We start from the raw sequence: 16,409 nt of genomic DNA, 5'->3' as shown, positions 1-16,409 counted from the left end.
AGGGTATAATATATACACACATCTGATCTGAAACAGAAGGAAAAGAATCATCACCGGGTCATATTGTCTAATCTATGTGATTTCCTTGACACGCAAATACTCATCATTAATTCCACCTCATGACTTAATCACCTAATCATCATAATCATGTCTTTTTCTGGGTCAATGAATCCCAAGAAATTATATTTTCATAGCCATATCCAGCTCTGACGTTTACTCCTTACCTCTACTAGGTGTGGTAGGACTAGCAATAACTTCCGCTAATCTCTCCAACTGTCCATCACCATTCGCATCCTTGCCATCAACCACGTCCCTAATGAGGTGCATGGTATTCTCAAGTGATCTTCGTCGATTAGATGGAGAAGTCTTGGTCGTTCCCAAGGAAGTCTGTCGGGAATGTCCCCTTCTCCAAGTCATTCCTCCGACAATACCAGTACCAGGTGATGAGGGTGTACCGGGCGTACCGGGTGATTGAGGGGACATAGGGGATGGTGTGCCGGGATTTACACCGTGAGTATCTAATATAGGTGAAGAAGGTTCATCAGGTGTATGGGGGGTTGTACCACTTGGCGAAGCGGGGTTTTCTTCATCGGGATCAATGATGTCGGGTGGTAATCTCTCATTTTCAATATCACTCTTTCGTCTAAACAAGTCGCACGATCAAGGCATCAGCGATCCACCAGCGATTCACCTGACAAATACGCTTTTATCAAGAGCCACTCACGCATCCTCAAATCCTTGAATAGCTTCCTTGATACCCTCAGCTCCAGAAGCGAGCATACCAGCAGGTAGAGCATTAGAGCCAGAGATGGATTTGAGTTCGGATACCCTCTCTGATTCCTCTCTGCAATCATATAGGTGAACATCAGCTTGATTTGTGAATTCGACATGGCAGACATGGTTGAACTGACCGTAGCAAGGCAAACACTCGAGACATTCGTCCGACAGCCAAAATCTTGTTCTTGATGATTTGTCGTCGTTCCGCTGAGACATCTTCGACTAAAATAAAAAATCGTCAGCTTACTTCTCTATCAGAATCTATCCTTTCGACTGACCTTCGGGTGTTTCTGGAGTGATAGCCATGGGAGTCTCCTCTTCCTCTTCTTCCAATTCCTCCTTGGTGCAACAATTAAGAATGGCGATGAGCATATCGGTGACTAGCAAATGTGTCAGCTGAGCTATCGAAGAAGATCTAACGCATGAGCTCACTCTTTTCTCCGACGAATGGCAAACTCCATGTGAATACGTCCATAAAGTTTGGTAACCAGTATGGATGAGGTGTGCAGTTGAATTGTCGGATGCTGAATAACAATATCAGCTGCCGTGCAACACCGATCATGTGATCATCCAACTCACTTCATTACGTTTGACTCATACTTCAATACCGCAGCTTTATTAGAGTAGACATCGAGATAGTTTGGAGCAGAGAAGATAGTCATGACAGATGGGAAACCAGTTGTTTTTGTCTTTCGATACATTCGATATCTGATAGGACCTGTATGAGCTCATATCCGACTATACTGAACATGTGAGCTCACCCCGCATCTTGAGCTTCATGAGCACGAATGATGGACAACAAATTATTCCTCTCTAGGAATTGACAAGCTGCGTTATACCTATGAAGACAAAAGCAGAAATGTTAGCCACTACTAATGCGGCAAGCACTACGAGAAGCTAACTCACGTGAAGAAATAACTACATCCTCTGACGTGATTATGCACGAAAGTGTCGTTTGTCTTTTCCGAACCAAAATCTTCCAATGGATCTGCCCATAAGATATCACACATCAATCCGGAAGTAGGTGGTTCTCTAAATCGGTTGATCTGAGATGTCAACATATTAGCTTTAGGCTGACCAACGACAGAGCGGGGATTTCAGAAGCTAATATTGTGATGATACTTACTGCTCTCAAATCATCCAGAGTGTGCAGTTCAGGTGACAGGCCACCGTGAATACAAAGGAACTGTTTGTTCATGATAGCGGCTAGAGGTAGATTACAGAAACTTTCCATGCATGCGTTGTAGACTGTTTCCGAGTATTTGTGTTTACCTGAATTGACCCAATGATGTTAGCTAGTGCGATCGACGTCCAGTGCTTCGAAGCTCACATTCGAGTTTGAAAGTGAAATAATCTGTCAGATGTCTGCACTCGTGGTTACCTCGAAGGAGGAAAAGAGTATCGGGGTACCACATTTTCAACGACCACAAATAGAGCACACACTATACAAAAGTCAAAGATAAGCTTGATTCAACTTTCTACGTTTGTTGGTCAACTTACTTCGATGGAAAAGTACCCTCGATCCACATAATCACCCAAGAATAGATAACGTGTTTCAGCGGGATTGCCTCCGACTTCGAAAAGCTTCATGAGGTCGTACTGAAAGACATGAATTATATCAGCTAGCGATTCATCCATAAGAGGTGATGAGTTCTGTTTAGCTTACATATTGACCATGGATATCACCACAGACTGACAAGTGCTTTAATCAGCTTTCTCACTGATACTGTTCAAGTACACAATAGAGCTAACTCACCAGTGATTGGAGCATCGACCTCCAATAAATTAGGTTCATTCCTCAAAATCTCTCCACCTCTGTCACACAGATCGTCGCAATGAGCTTCATGAGCTCTAGTATGTCGAAAGATGCAAACAATAGCTCACTTCTCAAGAATATACAAAGCCTGTTCTTCTGTCAATCTTCCCTCCCTGTAAAAATGGTTCTTCAAAAATGCGATATCTGGTTTACTCTTATCTGTTTTTGAGAAGAACTGTTCTTCTGTAGGCAGATACATCGCTGGGGCTTGCACCTATATCATCATGCGTATTAGCGACGAGGTCAACGATATCTCGACAACTGAATATAGGAAATGTCGTGTGACGGAGTAATAATGCGGGTATAGACTTGGATTAGGATGGTGCGTTGTACCTCTCTGATCAATATCGATCAATCAAAAAAAAGCAGACAGATTGTCCTCGTGCAAGACACCCCAGTAAGATGGTCCCATAACACTTCCATAATGATCAAGTTTAGATTCTACACGTCGCCAACCCCGATCTACTTTATCGCTCGCCACTCTCCACATTTTGACGAACTATAAACTCACATCTTTGACGACTCTCTCTGTCGTACTGACCACATCCCCATTCTCCAGCTGATGTTGAGTGAAGTCGATCTCCGGTATCACCACGTTGGATCGGTTGGTGATGGCCGCAATGGCATTGGCAGTCTGAGTTGCTGGGGAGGTCATGGCGTGGTTATATCGTGGAGCGAATCAAACGACCAATTGGAATAGCTTTAAATCGAATATGGATTGGTTAATGGAGATAGATAGCGATGGACCTGTTGATAATCTGACCTGCAGTATATGTATATGTGTGTGATGGTCCTGTATGAATTATAAGATGAATGAAAAGCTGAGATGGGGAGTAGAGTGTCAGTGTGAGTGGTGGTGAATGAATTGGTCGTGTAATTATAGGACGGATTAGCTCTCTGAACTGAGCTATGACACGGTGACACAAACTCAAAAAGAGTGGGGCCCAGGGGGTGAATACAAACCATCAGACGCGCCTCATTGAAAGATGACGACATAACTCCGCATATCACCGAGCTACCATGGCTTAGCTCGCAGTTGAACGCATGCATGCATGGGATGAAAGGATGAACATGAACTTGATATAAGAACTTGACTATACTCACCCAAGATATAGACAACCACCCTACACCGAAGACCAGCTCACACCCACTTACCACGATGCCAACAGTAGAAGATTACTTTGACGATGATACCGATATCCCCCTCCCATCCTCATCCAAACCAAGGGCATTGCCCGACACAGGTATGCGAGGAGCATTGTTAGAGGAGATATCAGGTGACGAGGATGATATGGATTTCAGTAGACTGGCTGAACAGTCAAGAGGGATATTCGGTGAAGGTGTCAACGCCCCTCCCCTTTCCTCTGGTGGAGGGAACGGAAAGGGGAAATTGGTAGAGAGATCGCAGGATAATGAATTGAGACCATCTGGTTCGGGGTCGGGACAGGGTGGACCGAATATCAATCCTAACACACCAATGGGAGGATTCATGGGTGATATGATGAGATTACAGGCTGCAGAAGATGAGAGGTTGGAGAGGTTGAGAAAACAATTTGGGACTGCCAATGTAGCTAAAGATCCTTCGGTGTATAAAGGGTAAGTTAACACCCATCGTCGCACTGTCCATCGATACGCCTGGATTACTTCACGAAGACCTACCTCTCGAGATGTGGTCGGTCAGCTGACCATCCTTTATATGTAGGTGGAATACAGTCTACCCTCTGTATTTCGATGCGAAAGTATCCATCAACGATGGTAGAAGAGTACCTCGATCAAGTTCGTTATGGTGGCCTCAGGCGACTCATATCGCTCAGGCATGTAGAGTATTGGGGTTGCCCAGTGTTCTTGAGGTGAGTTCAATACCGAAGAATATCTCATAGTATATTGAACGAACGCACTTTACTGACTTGTCTGTTGATCTCAGCCCGATAGGTGTCATCCGGCAGATTGGGAAAACCCAGGTAGAGTGAAAGTCCAAATAACTCGAGATGGGAAATTCTTAAACCCCATCATCAAAAATCGTCAGTTCATCCATCTCACACAAAGGAATCAAACACATTTAGCTGACTCACTGCGGTGCATGTAGGAACTGAATTGTACAAACACTTATCTGATCAAATCCGACAACGTAACCCATCTATAATCTTTGACCCTTCTACAGCACCTTCCAAACGATCTTATAAACCCTCTACCAAACAGTCATCATCGTCCAAGACAGCAACAGAAAAAGGAAAGGGAAAGAAGAAAACCCAAGGCAAGGGCAAGGGTAAACAAGATATACAAAAGAAAGTCATACCTCTACCTAAATTACCTACGAGACCACCTTTAGCACCTCAACCCATACCTGTCCTCGATGATAGACTACCATTACATTCACCGGTCGTACCTGCCGGTGTGGCTGTAGCTGCGATCAAGAGGGATAGGGATAATGAGAAAGAGGCGAAGAAGAAGGGATTGAGCCTTGGTGGGTCCGAGGAAGGTGCGGCTGGACAGAAGGAGAAGATGCCTAAGATGAAGAGGGTTGTAGTGAGGGGTAAGCGATAGAACCATATCCGATGGTATCATGGCTGCCTGCTGTATCATGTATACATATATATATATATATATATATGCATATAGTTTCCCATGCGAATTATGGGGTATACAGATATCGCTATCATATCAGATAATGATCACCGTGGGAAAGCAAATCACGTACCGAGTGTGACCCGATGACGCTCACAACCAAAAAGTTGGAAACCCATCAACCTGCATTCCTCTTTCTTCGTTCCTTCCAGTATTATCCTATGCCTTCTCTTTCCTGACTTCTATATACACTTGATACACTGGCTCAGCAAGCTGACGTCTAGAATGACATCTCTCCCACCTCCCCAGACTCCCGCGCCAGCATCTTTCCCCAGTACTTCCAACACTCCTGAGCTTCAACACTCAATCAACAAAACACCCAATGAGCACACCATCAAGATAGGCCAATGGGAGATCGAAACAGTTAAGAAGCCCATATTGAACGGGAAAGAGATCGATGTGTGAGCTATCTTCATCCAATCAGCTTACCAGCTTGCCGTCTATATCATCAATCAGCTGATATCGTTCATTTGATTTGTAAATGTAGAGCAGAGAAATCTTTGAATCTTCCTTTACCAGAGATGACCTTCGGGAACAATTCTCTGAGTTTGTCATACTCCCCTTCCTCTTCCTCTTCTTCATCATCAACATCGAATGACAAGGATGAGAACGGTGTTCAATTGAGATTCGATAGTATGGAAGCTTTATCTGGGGTAGCAACAGGTGAAGGATGGGAAGAAAGAGTAGGTGGGGGTGTTAAGGTCAGTATGGCCGAGAAATGGAGTTCCAAGTGAGTCAAGATTCTGTTCTGTTGGTTCACGTACCGTGCACGCTTCTTCATGCTTTAGCTGAACGAACATGTGATTTGATATAGATCATCCTCAAATTCCTTTTCAGGTGATTCACCCATACCTACCAAACCTGTCAAACCTCACGATTGGACATTTTCTACCTGTTATCCAGGATCTGTATCAGGTCCATCGGTCAGTTCTCATCCCATCCTTTTACTATTAGATCTGTCTATATCTATATTTCGAACCCACCAGTCAGATGAATTATGACTTAATATCAATCTATATTATGAAAGACAGGATCCGTAAAATGCTAACTTGCCTGTCCCCTCTCGTAGTCATTCAAACCTTCCCCTACCCATTCCTTACCTCTCCCATTACTAGCCAGACAAGATCCGATACTAGACAGGATACTGTTCTACGATGACGTACCGCTATTTGAGGATGAATTACATGATAACGGTGAATCGATATTGAACGTTAGGATAGTGAGTTTATTTATGTCCATATCCATATCCATATCTGTCTCTATACCTTAATTCCATACCAACTGAGATATATCTTACAACCTGCTAATAATGACAATTAGCGAGTGATGCCTCATTCATTCTTCATTCTCTTGAGGCTGTTCCTACGTGTTGACAACGTCTTATTCCGTATACACGACGTCAGGGTGTATCATGCGTTCGGGAGCGATGAGATTGTAAGGGAGGTATCGGGGATGGAAGTGGGATACGATCAGGTGAAGAGAGTGAGTTGGGCAAAACCGTCATTGACAAGTACCCTACATCGTTACACACTTCAACAAGCTAGTCTCTAAGAGCCTTGACATCAATTGAGGCTGATTATTCATACTTGATTATCTTTTAGCATCTCGAAAAACCTTCTGATCTCTCACCTTTGACAGATCCAAATTGGGTATATCAAAAGATGTTATCCCTTCCTTCAGCACCCAGTCAGAATGGAAAACCATGGCCTGGATTAGGGAAGAGAGTGGAAATGTTGAGATTACCTAGGTCGGATGAGTTGGGAGGTATCAAAGATGGTTTGGAAAGTGTGAAGATATGATGTACCGCCATCTCCATGTCCTACCAAATTAGTGTCAAGCCCAAACAAATGGCATCAATAATTCATACCTGTTGTGTATTTACAATACAAGGCAATCTCATTGGATGACTATCATATATTATTCGCAAACCTCATCCCGTACAACTCATCCAAACCAATTTTCAAAGCTTTTATCTCCCCAAAGGAAGTCTTACAACACCCTCCAACTATAACCCCATCCCACGTGTATTGATCATCATCATTTTTATCCTGCTCTATCGAATGTACAACTTCCAATACGCCTTTTGACCATTCCATAGCATTGCCCGGTGAGTCTAAAGGGGTGGACCAACTTTTAGTGTGTACATCATATACCTGTCCACCATCAGGGTACAGTACAAATACAGGCTGCTCCTGTTTAGCCCTTCGAATCTTGTTGAGTTGTTTGGTGAATTGCGAGGAGAGTTGAGGGACGTATAAAGGGTTGGTACAATTTATACCTATCCCATTTGGTATCTCTTGGTCTTCATGAGGATTTAGCAGTGTATGTAAAAGAGTATCGATCGATATGTTTTTGCCTTCTGGGGTAAGTTGCGGATGTTGACCATTAGGGAATGGACAAGTTATCCAGAACTTCTTTATATACCATTGTTTTTCGGTTCCATCGTATTGAGAATGCCCATTGGTATACTTGTTACGTGCAATTTCGTTCAAAGTTTTCATACACCTTCGAATAGCTTTGATCTCATACAGTAAAGGTATAGTTTCAAAGGCGATCCAATCGATCTTCTTCCATACCTCTCCTTCGTCATCATCTAATAGACAAATCAACTTATCTAAATGAAATCGTGTTAAATGACGTATAGCATTCTCTTCTTGGGCTTTACCTTCTTCCGTGGTTGAAAAATAGTTAACCTTGTCTGTTTTTGTTTCTGATGAATCCGAAGGATCGTTAGGATCGTTAGGACCATAAGGTGATGGATATATACCTGAGTATTCTGCACCAGGTTTCAAAGTTGATCCGTATGGTCCACAGGAAAATACCACTCCTGGTTCTTCGTGGAACGAGTCATGTACTACATGGACGGAGGAACGAATTATAGAACTAGAAGAAGATGAAGATTGTTCTTTATACTCTTCTGAAGAGTTGGTAGTGGATGATGAAGACGAGAGATATGATTGTAAGTTGGCAGGTGTCAATTGATATCTGAACAGATTGAAATTCAAGATTAGCATTTGACATTCGACTTACAGTATCATATCAGAGAAAGAAAGAGAGCATAAGCACTCACGTACAAGTTTCCACCAAATCCGCACCAGCTTCTACATATCCTTTGTGTATACTTTGCATAGCACTCGGATTGGTATAGAGTAATTCTGATCCCCATAAGTCGGAATATACAGAATGGCCAAGGGACTCGAGGGTTGTTCCCTAAAGTACGCAGTATACGAAGACGGAACATGAGGCGAGATACCTAGAAACGAAGGACGAGAGAGACTTACCATCCCACCGTCAAGTATCTGTATCCTTTCTCTGCCCATCTTCAGTCTGTCTTTCTAATTCCAAGCCTGATTGAAAGCTGTTATATCGCCTTGGTCGAAGCTCTTGTTATACACATGCAAGATAGTATGAGTAAGATTGATAAGAGTTGATCTCTCTTTTCTTCGTGTGGCGAGGTGTAAAGGTGAAGGTGGATCACCTCCACTTTGTACTGACCTGGAATGTGTCTTCGTTTTTATTCTGTTATTCAATCTGATTTATCGTATCTTCAACCGATCCTATCTACCCCTCGAGGCCAGTCGATAAACATCGAAACGCTCTCATCTCAAAACTCCATCAAGGAACAGGAGACCAAAAACAAAACAAAAAATAAAGCAGAAGAAAAAGTGACACATCGAACTCAAGCGTTTACAGTCGAAACATGTCTTCCCCAGCTATCGAGACAGCCTCGATATCTGATGGCCTGGAACTCGAATCTCTAGATTCAGAGAGCTTATTCCAAGCATTAACAAATGTAGAGAAGGTGAGTTAACAACCATCTTTGATGAAAAGCGGATTATTCTGCATTATCAATTACAGACAACAGACTTAGACCTCACTCGAGTCAATGAATACTGACAGATGTAGCTACTCCACCTAGGCTATACCTGAATTACTATCCTCTATCAAACCAATCTTATCCCATCTGACGACTCAGGAAGGAAGGGATGAAGAGAATAGTGGTATGATGGCTAGAGAAGGTGTGGAACGATATTTGAATCTATTAGACGTGAGTGTCTGTTTTTATCTGTCTACGAACAAAACAAACAAACACACAAGATGAAGTCCATGTCAAGTCAAAGAGACTTGAAACTCATTTTGGTTTATGATCAATGTAGAAAATCCAATTCATCTTACGTCAAACAGTCTATTACCTCCACGCCACCAAGATTTCCTCTAGTGTGTTGATACCTCCCAAAATGGATAATATACCTACACCATTCGCTACTTCTTTACCCCAGTCGCAATCTCAAATTCAAGGAGAACAGGAACAGGTCGAATTGGGATTGTACGCTAGTAGGATCGAAAGTAAGGTATTGGACGATATGTTAAACGCTCTAAAAGCTATAAAAGAGCAGGAGCAGGAGCAGGAGCAGCAGGGGAATATGGATATTTCTTCAAGTGGGTGAAAAGTATATTCTGTGAACACTGTTTATATGTTGTTGTTTATTGTATATTGTATGTATTTTAGAGATGAATCTAGATGAAATTATCATAGTGCCCATGTCAATTCAAATCCTTGCCTACGTGCAAGCTCTCAAAAATCTCACTGGGACGATGATCACTGACTTGCTTGATGCGACAACGATAAAGAATAACACGATACATCACATCTCGGCTTTTTCTCATACAATTAACATATATATATCAATTCAATGTATATATTCTGTATAGCTCGAGGAAAGAAAGGATTTAAATATATTTATATAACATATAAGAACAGCGAAAAACGAAGTAATATAAAAGATGGGGTGTCTCTCGGAAGAAAAAGGTAACGCTAGAGAAAAAAACGGAAGTCACATAGTGAGGACTATGCTTAGACCACTTAAGATCTCTCTCCTCGGAGTCTTCGGGCGAGTTGAAGATCCTTGGGTTGGATGGTTACTCGCTTGGCATGGATGGCAGCGAGGTTAGCTGTGCAGTGGAGCGTAAGTCAGCATTTGTATACTGTATATTGTGCGTTTGCACAGGAGGATGTCAAGTGGGAATTATTGGAAACTATGACTCACTGTCTTCGAAGAGGGAGACGAGGTAAGCCTCAGAAGCTTCTTGGAGAGCACCGATAGCAGAAGATTGGAATCGGACTGGTAACAATCATTTATGTTAGCTCGTTATGAAGGGAGAGGAGATAGGAGCTAGACTCACGATCAGTCTTGAAATCTTGAGCAATCTCTCTAACAAGTCTTTGGAAAGGGAGTTTTCTGATCAAGAGTTCAGTGGACCTATTGCACGCATGCACACATGTCAGCACCTTTATCATACACGTTTAGAGGACGAGGTAGACGTACTTTTGGTATCTTCTGATTTCTCTAAGAGCGACGGTACCAGGTCTGTATCTGTGAGGTTTCTTGACTCCTCCTGAGACTTGAGAAGGGGCTTGCTTTCTAGCGGCCTTGGTGGCGACTGTTCGTTCACATACGTCAGCGTCTGTCAAGTGGACAATAGAGGAAAAGGAAGAGAAAACATACGTTGTTTTCGGGGAGCTTTACCACCGGTGGATTTTCTAGCGGTTTGCTGTGGATGAGAAATAGGTTAGTTGATGATTGCATGGCATGAAGGGTTGAGCAAGAGAGGAAAAGGGAAGAGTGAATGATTTGGTATAGTAGGGTATGTATGTGGTTGATGGTAGATAAAGATGTATGGTGAAGAAGGATGGATGTTGGTGGAAGTAAACAAAGTCATCGGGTGGCGAACACCAACTCGTATCATCCAAGCATCGTTCATCTCCATGCATCATGTCCCTTCCTGCACACTGATCGAGGTATGCATGAGAAGGTATGTGATGACGATGAGACGATGAAGGATGATAACAAGCAAGGGTAGGATGATCCGCCAACTTCCGATTATTGCGTATGGTGGAGTGTATGCATGGATATGGATGTTGATCTTCCTTCTTCCTTCCTCTTCCTCTTGAGATTGCAAACCATTTCACTCACTTTGGTTCGAGCTATATGCATACATCCATACTCTCATCAGCATCTCTTCACTCTTCTCCATGCATGCATACCAAGAAGGGAGGACTTACCCATTGTTGATGTATGCTAATTGAGGTTGAAAGTCGGTTAGTATCGATGTGGAGTGGATGTAAGTGAAGAGATAAAAGGTGGAAGAACGATGGTGTTATTTGTTGTGGGAAGAGAGAGGGGGGATTTTATGTATCTCTCTCAGATGTGTTGGGTATATGTGTCGTCTCGTTTTCGCAAGGGTGAGTCAACAAAGGTGGTTTCGTGGTTTATTGGGGTTGACGCAACCCCTCCTCCTCCCTTAGTCGCGCCGTGATGGAACAGGTCAGATCAATTCCGAGTATGTATGGTAGGAGATGATGTGATCGGTGTTACGGTGTTATAGCAGTTGCCCATAACTGGTTGATGTGCCATGTATCTGCGAGTTGTGATTTTGTATATGAGAGTGCAAATGTTTTGATGTGCCGCGCCAAGGATGGAAAGAAGGGGTATGTTTGGGATGGTTGAGTATAGCCGGATAGGAATGTTTTTCACAAGATGGATTAGGATGATCAGCGTCGTTCCTACATAACTCTCGAGCCCACTTTAGTATAGACGAGTTGAAGGTACGAGTGGATAACTGACATTTCTGGCTATCCATCAAGATACGCTATGTACCTCAAAAACATCTGATGCATGAGATATGGACAAGACGCTCCTCAACTACTGTCGAGAAAGGTATGTCTAGACATGCCACCCGCTCCCACGTGTGGCAAGATGATCGACTGTGTCAAGGTGCCACGACGAACGGAACGGTGACGTAGGAAAATAACCCTATTCGGTGTGCTTACCCAGTAGATGAATGATAACACAGCCCAAGCATGTCAACGCCATACCTCATACCTCACATCTCAGTATAGCATTCCTCGGATGGAGTGACTACTTGTATATCTCCAGCCATCACCTCTCACACCTCTCACAAAACACCTATACCAAGCACATAACCTACGCCTGATAACCTACACTCCAAGATGCAAGCGATAAAGCTAGGAAAGAAATATCCCGACCTGAAACAAGATGAGATATTCGAACTGATCAGCAAATTCAAGTGAGCCAAGTTCACCCACTGAACATTGGCCCATCAACTAAGGAGGTAGCTGTAGCTGACTTTGGTTGTATAGTCAAATTGACGTGGATGATAAAGGTAGTGTAGATAAGGCAACTGTCATCTCGGCATTACAGTCCAGTGGAGAAGCGGATTATGATTCAGTAAGTTGGTCCATACACCACTTCCAATCCCCGTTGGGCTTTTCGCTGATGTCCTGGCTCGATGTAGGCTCGAGAAACTCTCAAACATGTCAGTATCGATTCTTCAGGAAGAGTAGAATTGGAAGATTGGGTTCAATTACATTCGTTGTTGAGGCAAGCGAAGAACGCACCTGTGTAAGTGAATTTCATCATTTATGACAATTTGGAAATGGTCCAAGGAAAAGAAGGTCGCAGAGCTATTGTGAAGCTACACGACAGCATGATCCTGTTATGCTCTGTCTCAAGAATGATCATACTGATGCCATTTTGGATCCCACATTTAGCCTCGAGACGAGCAAGGGAAGAATCTCAGTCAAGGGTACAGCGGGCACGAACGCTTCGCACACTATCAACGAAGATGAGAGACGGTCATTCACGGATCATATTAATGGGGTGAGTCGATTACATTATTCAGGGGTCCCTACGTGGTTCCTTGTAGCTGACTAAGCGGATTATCTTAGGTTCTTGCCGGAGACAAGGATATAGGACATCTCTTACCTATTCCAACAGAAACCATGCAGTTGTTCGACGAAGTGAAAGGTCAGCTATACCGTCTCATACTCCTATTGGATACTGACACAGCTGATTGTCCAATATAGACGGTTTGATACTTTGTAAACTCATCAATGATTCGGTCCCCGAAACAATCGACGAACGAGTGCTGAACAAACCGTCAGGTGGCAAAGGTGGTAAACCCAGAGCTCTCAATGCATTCCAAATTACAGAAAACAACAATATCGTCATTACCTCTGCTAAAGGTATTGGATGTTCGGTAGTCAACATTGGTCCTGAAGATATATCCGAAGGAAGAGAACATCTGATATTGGGATTGATCTGGCAAGTGATAAGAAGAGGTTTATTATCCAAGATTGACATCAAGATCCACCCTGAGTTATATAGATTATTAGATGATGGTGAGACTATGGAGGAGTTCTTGAGATTACCACCTGATCAGATTCTGTTGAGGTGGTTCAATTATCATTTGAAGGCTGCTAATTGGGGACGACGGTGAGTTTCATCTACAAGGAATCTACTTCATCAGTACTAGAGACGTCACACATAAAGACTTGATTATGTTTCCGATACTGACATATCTGGTAAATGTAGGGTCGAGAACTTCTCAAGAGATGTATCAGACGGAGAGAACTATACTGTCCTCCTCAACCAGCTCAAACCCGATGAATGTTCCAGATCGCCCTTACAGACTCGAGACCTACACCAGAGAGCCGAAGAAGTACTACAAAACGCCGATAAAATCGGATGTAGAAGATTCTTGACTGCCAACTCGCTTGTATCTGGGAACCCTAAATTGAACTTGGCTTTCGTTGCCAACTTGTTCAATACTTGGCCTGGCTTGGCTCCTTTGGAAGAGACCGAGGCTCCACCACCTGTGGAAGATTTCGATGCGGAAGGAGAGAGGGAGGCGAGAGTGTTCACACTTTGGTTGAACTCGTTGGATGTTGATCCGGGTGTATATAACTTGTTTGAGGATCTCAAGGTGGGTAGTCATGGTGTCATTTCAATCTCTAAGGATCTTTACTGATCCCGTTACTTGTCTTTGATAGGACGGCAATGTGCTCTTACAAGGATTCGACAAGGTGATACCCGGTTCAGTCATCTGGCGAAGAGTTTCAAAACCTAAAGAAGGTCAAGAATTATCACGATTCAAAGCTGTTGAAAATACAAATTACGCTGTTGACTTGGCTAAATCCAATGGGATGCATATCGTTGGAATCCAAGGATCGGATATCGTCGATGGGACTCGAACTTTGGTTTTAGGATTGGTATGGCAATTAATGAGGTTATCAATCAATCAAACTTTAGCAAGTATATCGAAGAATGGAAAGGGAGTGACCGATCAGGATATGGTCAAATGGGCGAATGAAACTGTGAAAAAGGGAGGGAAGACTTCGACAATGAGATCATTCAAAGATCCTTCGTTATCTAATGCAATCTTCTTCCTGGATTTGTTGAACGGAGTTAAACCTGGTATAGTGGATTACAGTTTGGTTACTGATGGAAGGGATGAAGAGGAGAAGAGAATGAATGGTGAGTTAATATACACATGTCATAATACAAGGGATAAACAAGGATGACGCATTATACTTGAGTACTGATGCATGATATGGTTTTCTTCAGCTAAACTAGCCATTTCCATCGCGCGAAAGATGGGGGCTTTGATCTTCCTCGTTCCAGAAGGTTAGTAACTGTTTTCCTTCTTTCTTTCTCTTGGCACTTCACCGGGTCAACGCACTACTAAGGATACTCGATGTCTTGTCGGGTTCGATTGACTTTTTCTCTCGATGTTGCGTCATCATCAGGAACTGAAGACTAACTTTGTTCTTTTTTCTCTCTTTTAGATATCGTCGATGTTAGACCAAGACTTGTGAGTTCACTTTACATGCTTCGGACATAGGAATGTAGCCATTTTGCTGATGGAACTTTGTTTGCGTCCGTACGATTAGATCCTTACGTTCGTGGGAGCTTTATGGTCCGCTTCGTTATCTCAATAACCCATTGATGGGCATCGATCGAAGGGAGAATCACTCGTGAAAAGGCTACGATGTGAGCGATAAGGTCAATAATGGGTACGGTGGGCATGGCGAAGGAAGGGAGAGATGTGAAGAGAGAGAAAAAGTGAATAGTGAAGATTGTTTTTAAGCTTGTTTAATGATATATTTCGGAATTTGATTTGTTTTTCATGTATAAGAATACATGTTTCTTTTCTCTCTTTGTAAGACTGGTGACTAACAGGGTACGATACGGCACGATACGACGACTCTGACGGGAGTGGGATGGAATGGGATGGGAACAAATCATAATCATCATCACATGTGTCTATCTCTTACAAAGCCGCGTGACCGCTGTCCCGTGTTCGTCTCAATAGTATTTTGAGCGGGCAGTCACCCTCATCCTCTTGCATGGACGTCGGGTAGTCGTCGTACAGAGAGGTAAACGAAGCATAAGCGAGAGTGAGGCCTTCCTTTGAATCAGGTACTGTAGTCAGAGAGGGATGTGATGTACGTGGTTTATGACGATCAAACATTCCATCTGGATGACGTGTCATGGTTAAACTTTCCTCTCTCTCTTACTCTGACTCTTGGTCCACTCGCTTGTCCAAGTCGAGGCTCGGTAGGAGGGATGAGCTGAGATGGTTGAAAAGATCAGATTATGAGAATTACATGAAAGGTTCTAACATATAGCAATTAGACATATACTTGATCTGACATCTGTCTCCCTTCTTCTTCTTCATGTCGCCTTCTGATCATCCCTAAAAGTATCATTACCACTCTTTGGATCAGTGATCACATCCTTATCATCAAGATCCACTACCTCATCACAAGATCAGACAGCTGTAGAGATAAAAGAGGTTTTGTTCCGGAAACCCCGATCACATTCAACTCTCTTCGGGGAATGGGACTCATCCATCAAGATCCATAGCACATCAATAGCATCCATCAAACATCCAAGGGAATTGATCTATCGAGGAACAGCAAAGGTCAACAAATCGTTGAATATAGAACAAGAGCCATTCCATCGAATAAAGATCAAAGATCTTTGTTCTTTGTTTCCCTTTCAACTTTACACTCTTGTCCTGATATCCCCTAAAAATCATTTGGCACTCCGATCATACCGTTCCGATTGGATTGCAACACCTCAAGCTAACATAACCGTATACAAGTCGAGATCGGGTTTAAGCAGGTGATGGCTTTGCTCGGAAAGTAAGGTGAAGTGTAAAGTGTAAAATCAAGTCAAGTCCAGGTGAGTGTTATTTCGGCGTGTGTTTTGCATTTTTCAATCACCTTTGAGTTATCTTTGCCTTGCGCTTGACGTCTTGCGCCTACTCGTTACGCTTAAACTGACCACTACTACTACCACAATTATCTCATCACATCCTATAT

General features: G+C 43.0%; 7 protein-coding genes across 7 annotated transcripts; 4 read left to right on the top strand and 3 right to left on the bottom strand.

Moving 5' to 3' along the window:
- Positions 1-213: 213 nt before the first annotated feature.
- Positions 214-3,248, bottom strand: V865_005583 (serine/threonine-protein phosphatase 2B catalytic subunit A1; the record flags this gene model as incomplete). Its single annotated transcript, XM_066229352.1, has 15 exons — positions 214-643; positions 725-844; positions 912-999; positions 1,056-1,157; positions 1,210-1,301; positions 1,357-1,485; positions 1,539-1,616; positions 1,684-1,823; positions 1,904-2,049; positions 2,108-2,219; positions 2,278-2,376; positions 2,444-2,469; positions 2,534-2,592; positions 2,662-2,807; positions 3,105-3,248. 15 exons carry the CDS (start codon positions 3,246-3,248, stop codon positions 214-216), a joined length of 1,911 nt encoding a protein of 636 aa, XP_066085449.1.
- A 504-nt stretch (positions 3,249-3,752) lies between these two features.
- Positions 3,753-5,137, top strand: V865_005582 (uncharacterized protein; the record flags this gene model as incomplete). The annotated part of the gene is made up of 4 exons (XM_066229351.1): positions 3,753-4,189; positions 4,296-4,443; positions 4,518-4,614; positions 4,680-5,137. 4 exons carry the CDS (start codon positions 3,753-3,755, stop codon positions 5,135-5,137), a joined length of 1,140 nt encoding a protein of 379 aa, XP_066085448.1.
- Positions 5,138-5,443: 306 nt separating this feature from the next.
- V865_005581 (uncharacterized protein) lies at positions 5,444-7,017 on the top strand (the record flags this gene model as incomplete). Its single annotated transcript, XM_066229350.1, has 6 exons — positions 5,444-5,619; positions 5,706-5,948; positions 6,033-6,141; positions 6,288-6,437; positions 6,539-6,700; positions 6,820-7,017. 6 exons carry the CDS (start codon positions 5,444-5,446, stop codon positions 7,015-7,017), a joined length of 1,038 nt encoding a protein of 345 aa, XP_066085447.1.
- A 111-nt stretch (positions 7,018-7,128) lies between these two features.
- Positions 7,129-8,538, bottom strand: V865_005580 (uncharacterized protein; the record flags this gene model as incomplete). The annotated part of the gene is made up of 3 exons (XM_066229349.1): positions 7,129-8,203; positions 8,289-8,428; positions 8,500-8,538. 3 exons carry the CDS (start codon positions 8,536-8,538, stop codon positions 7,129-7,131), a joined length of 1,254 nt encoding a protein of 417 aa, XP_066085446.1.
- A 380-nt stretch (positions 8,539-8,918) lies between these two features.
- On the top strand, positions 8,919-9,666 carry V865_005579 (uncharacterized protein; the record flags this gene model as incomplete). The annotated part of the gene is made up of 3 exons (XM_066229348.1): positions 8,919-9,020; positions 9,138-9,266; positions 9,376-9,666. The coding sequence occupies 3 exons, from the start codon at positions 8,919-8,921 to the stop codon at positions 9,664-9,666; spliced, it is 522 nt and encodes a 173-aa protein (XP_066085445.1).
- A 416-nt stretch (positions 9,667-10,082) lies between these two features.
- Positions 10,083-10,981, bottom strand: V865_005578 (histone H3; the record flags this gene model as incomplete). The annotated part of the gene is made up of 6 exons (XM_066229347.1): positions 10,083-10,171; positions 10,267-10,341; positions 10,403-10,479; positions 10,546-10,660; positions 10,726-10,771; positions 10,958-10,981. The coding sequence occupies 6 exons, from the start codon at positions 10,979-10,981 to the stop codon at positions 10,083-10,085; spliced, it is 426 nt and encodes a 141-aa protein (XP_066085444.1).
- A 1,249-nt stretch (positions 10,982-12,230) lies between these two features.
- Positions 12,231-15,020, top strand: V865_005577 (uncharacterized protein; the record flags this gene model as incomplete). The annotated part of the gene is made up of 11 exons (XM_066229346.1): positions 12,231-12,307; positions 12,381-12,468; positions 12,536-12,642; positions 12,792-12,900; positions 12,969-13,047; positions 13,107-13,515; positions 13,615-14,005; positions 14,073-14,556; positions 14,647-14,706; positions 14,868-14,893; positions 14,973-15,020. 11 exons carry the CDS (start codon positions 12,231-12,233, stop codon positions 15,018-15,020), a joined length of 1,878 nt encoding a protein of 625 aa, XP_066085443.1.
- Between the last annotated feature and the right edge of the window lie 1,389 nt (positions 15,021-16,409).

The sequence above is a fragment of the Kwoniella europaea genome, chromosome 1 (genome assembly GCF_036810445.1).
Source record: "Kwoniella europaea PYCC6329 chromosome 1, complete sequence".
NCBI lineage: Eukaryota > Fungi > Basidiomycota > Tremellomycetes > Tremellales > Cryptococcaceae > Kwoniella > Kwoniella europaea.
This window is presented reverse-complemented; position numbering and strand designations above follow the sequence as displayed.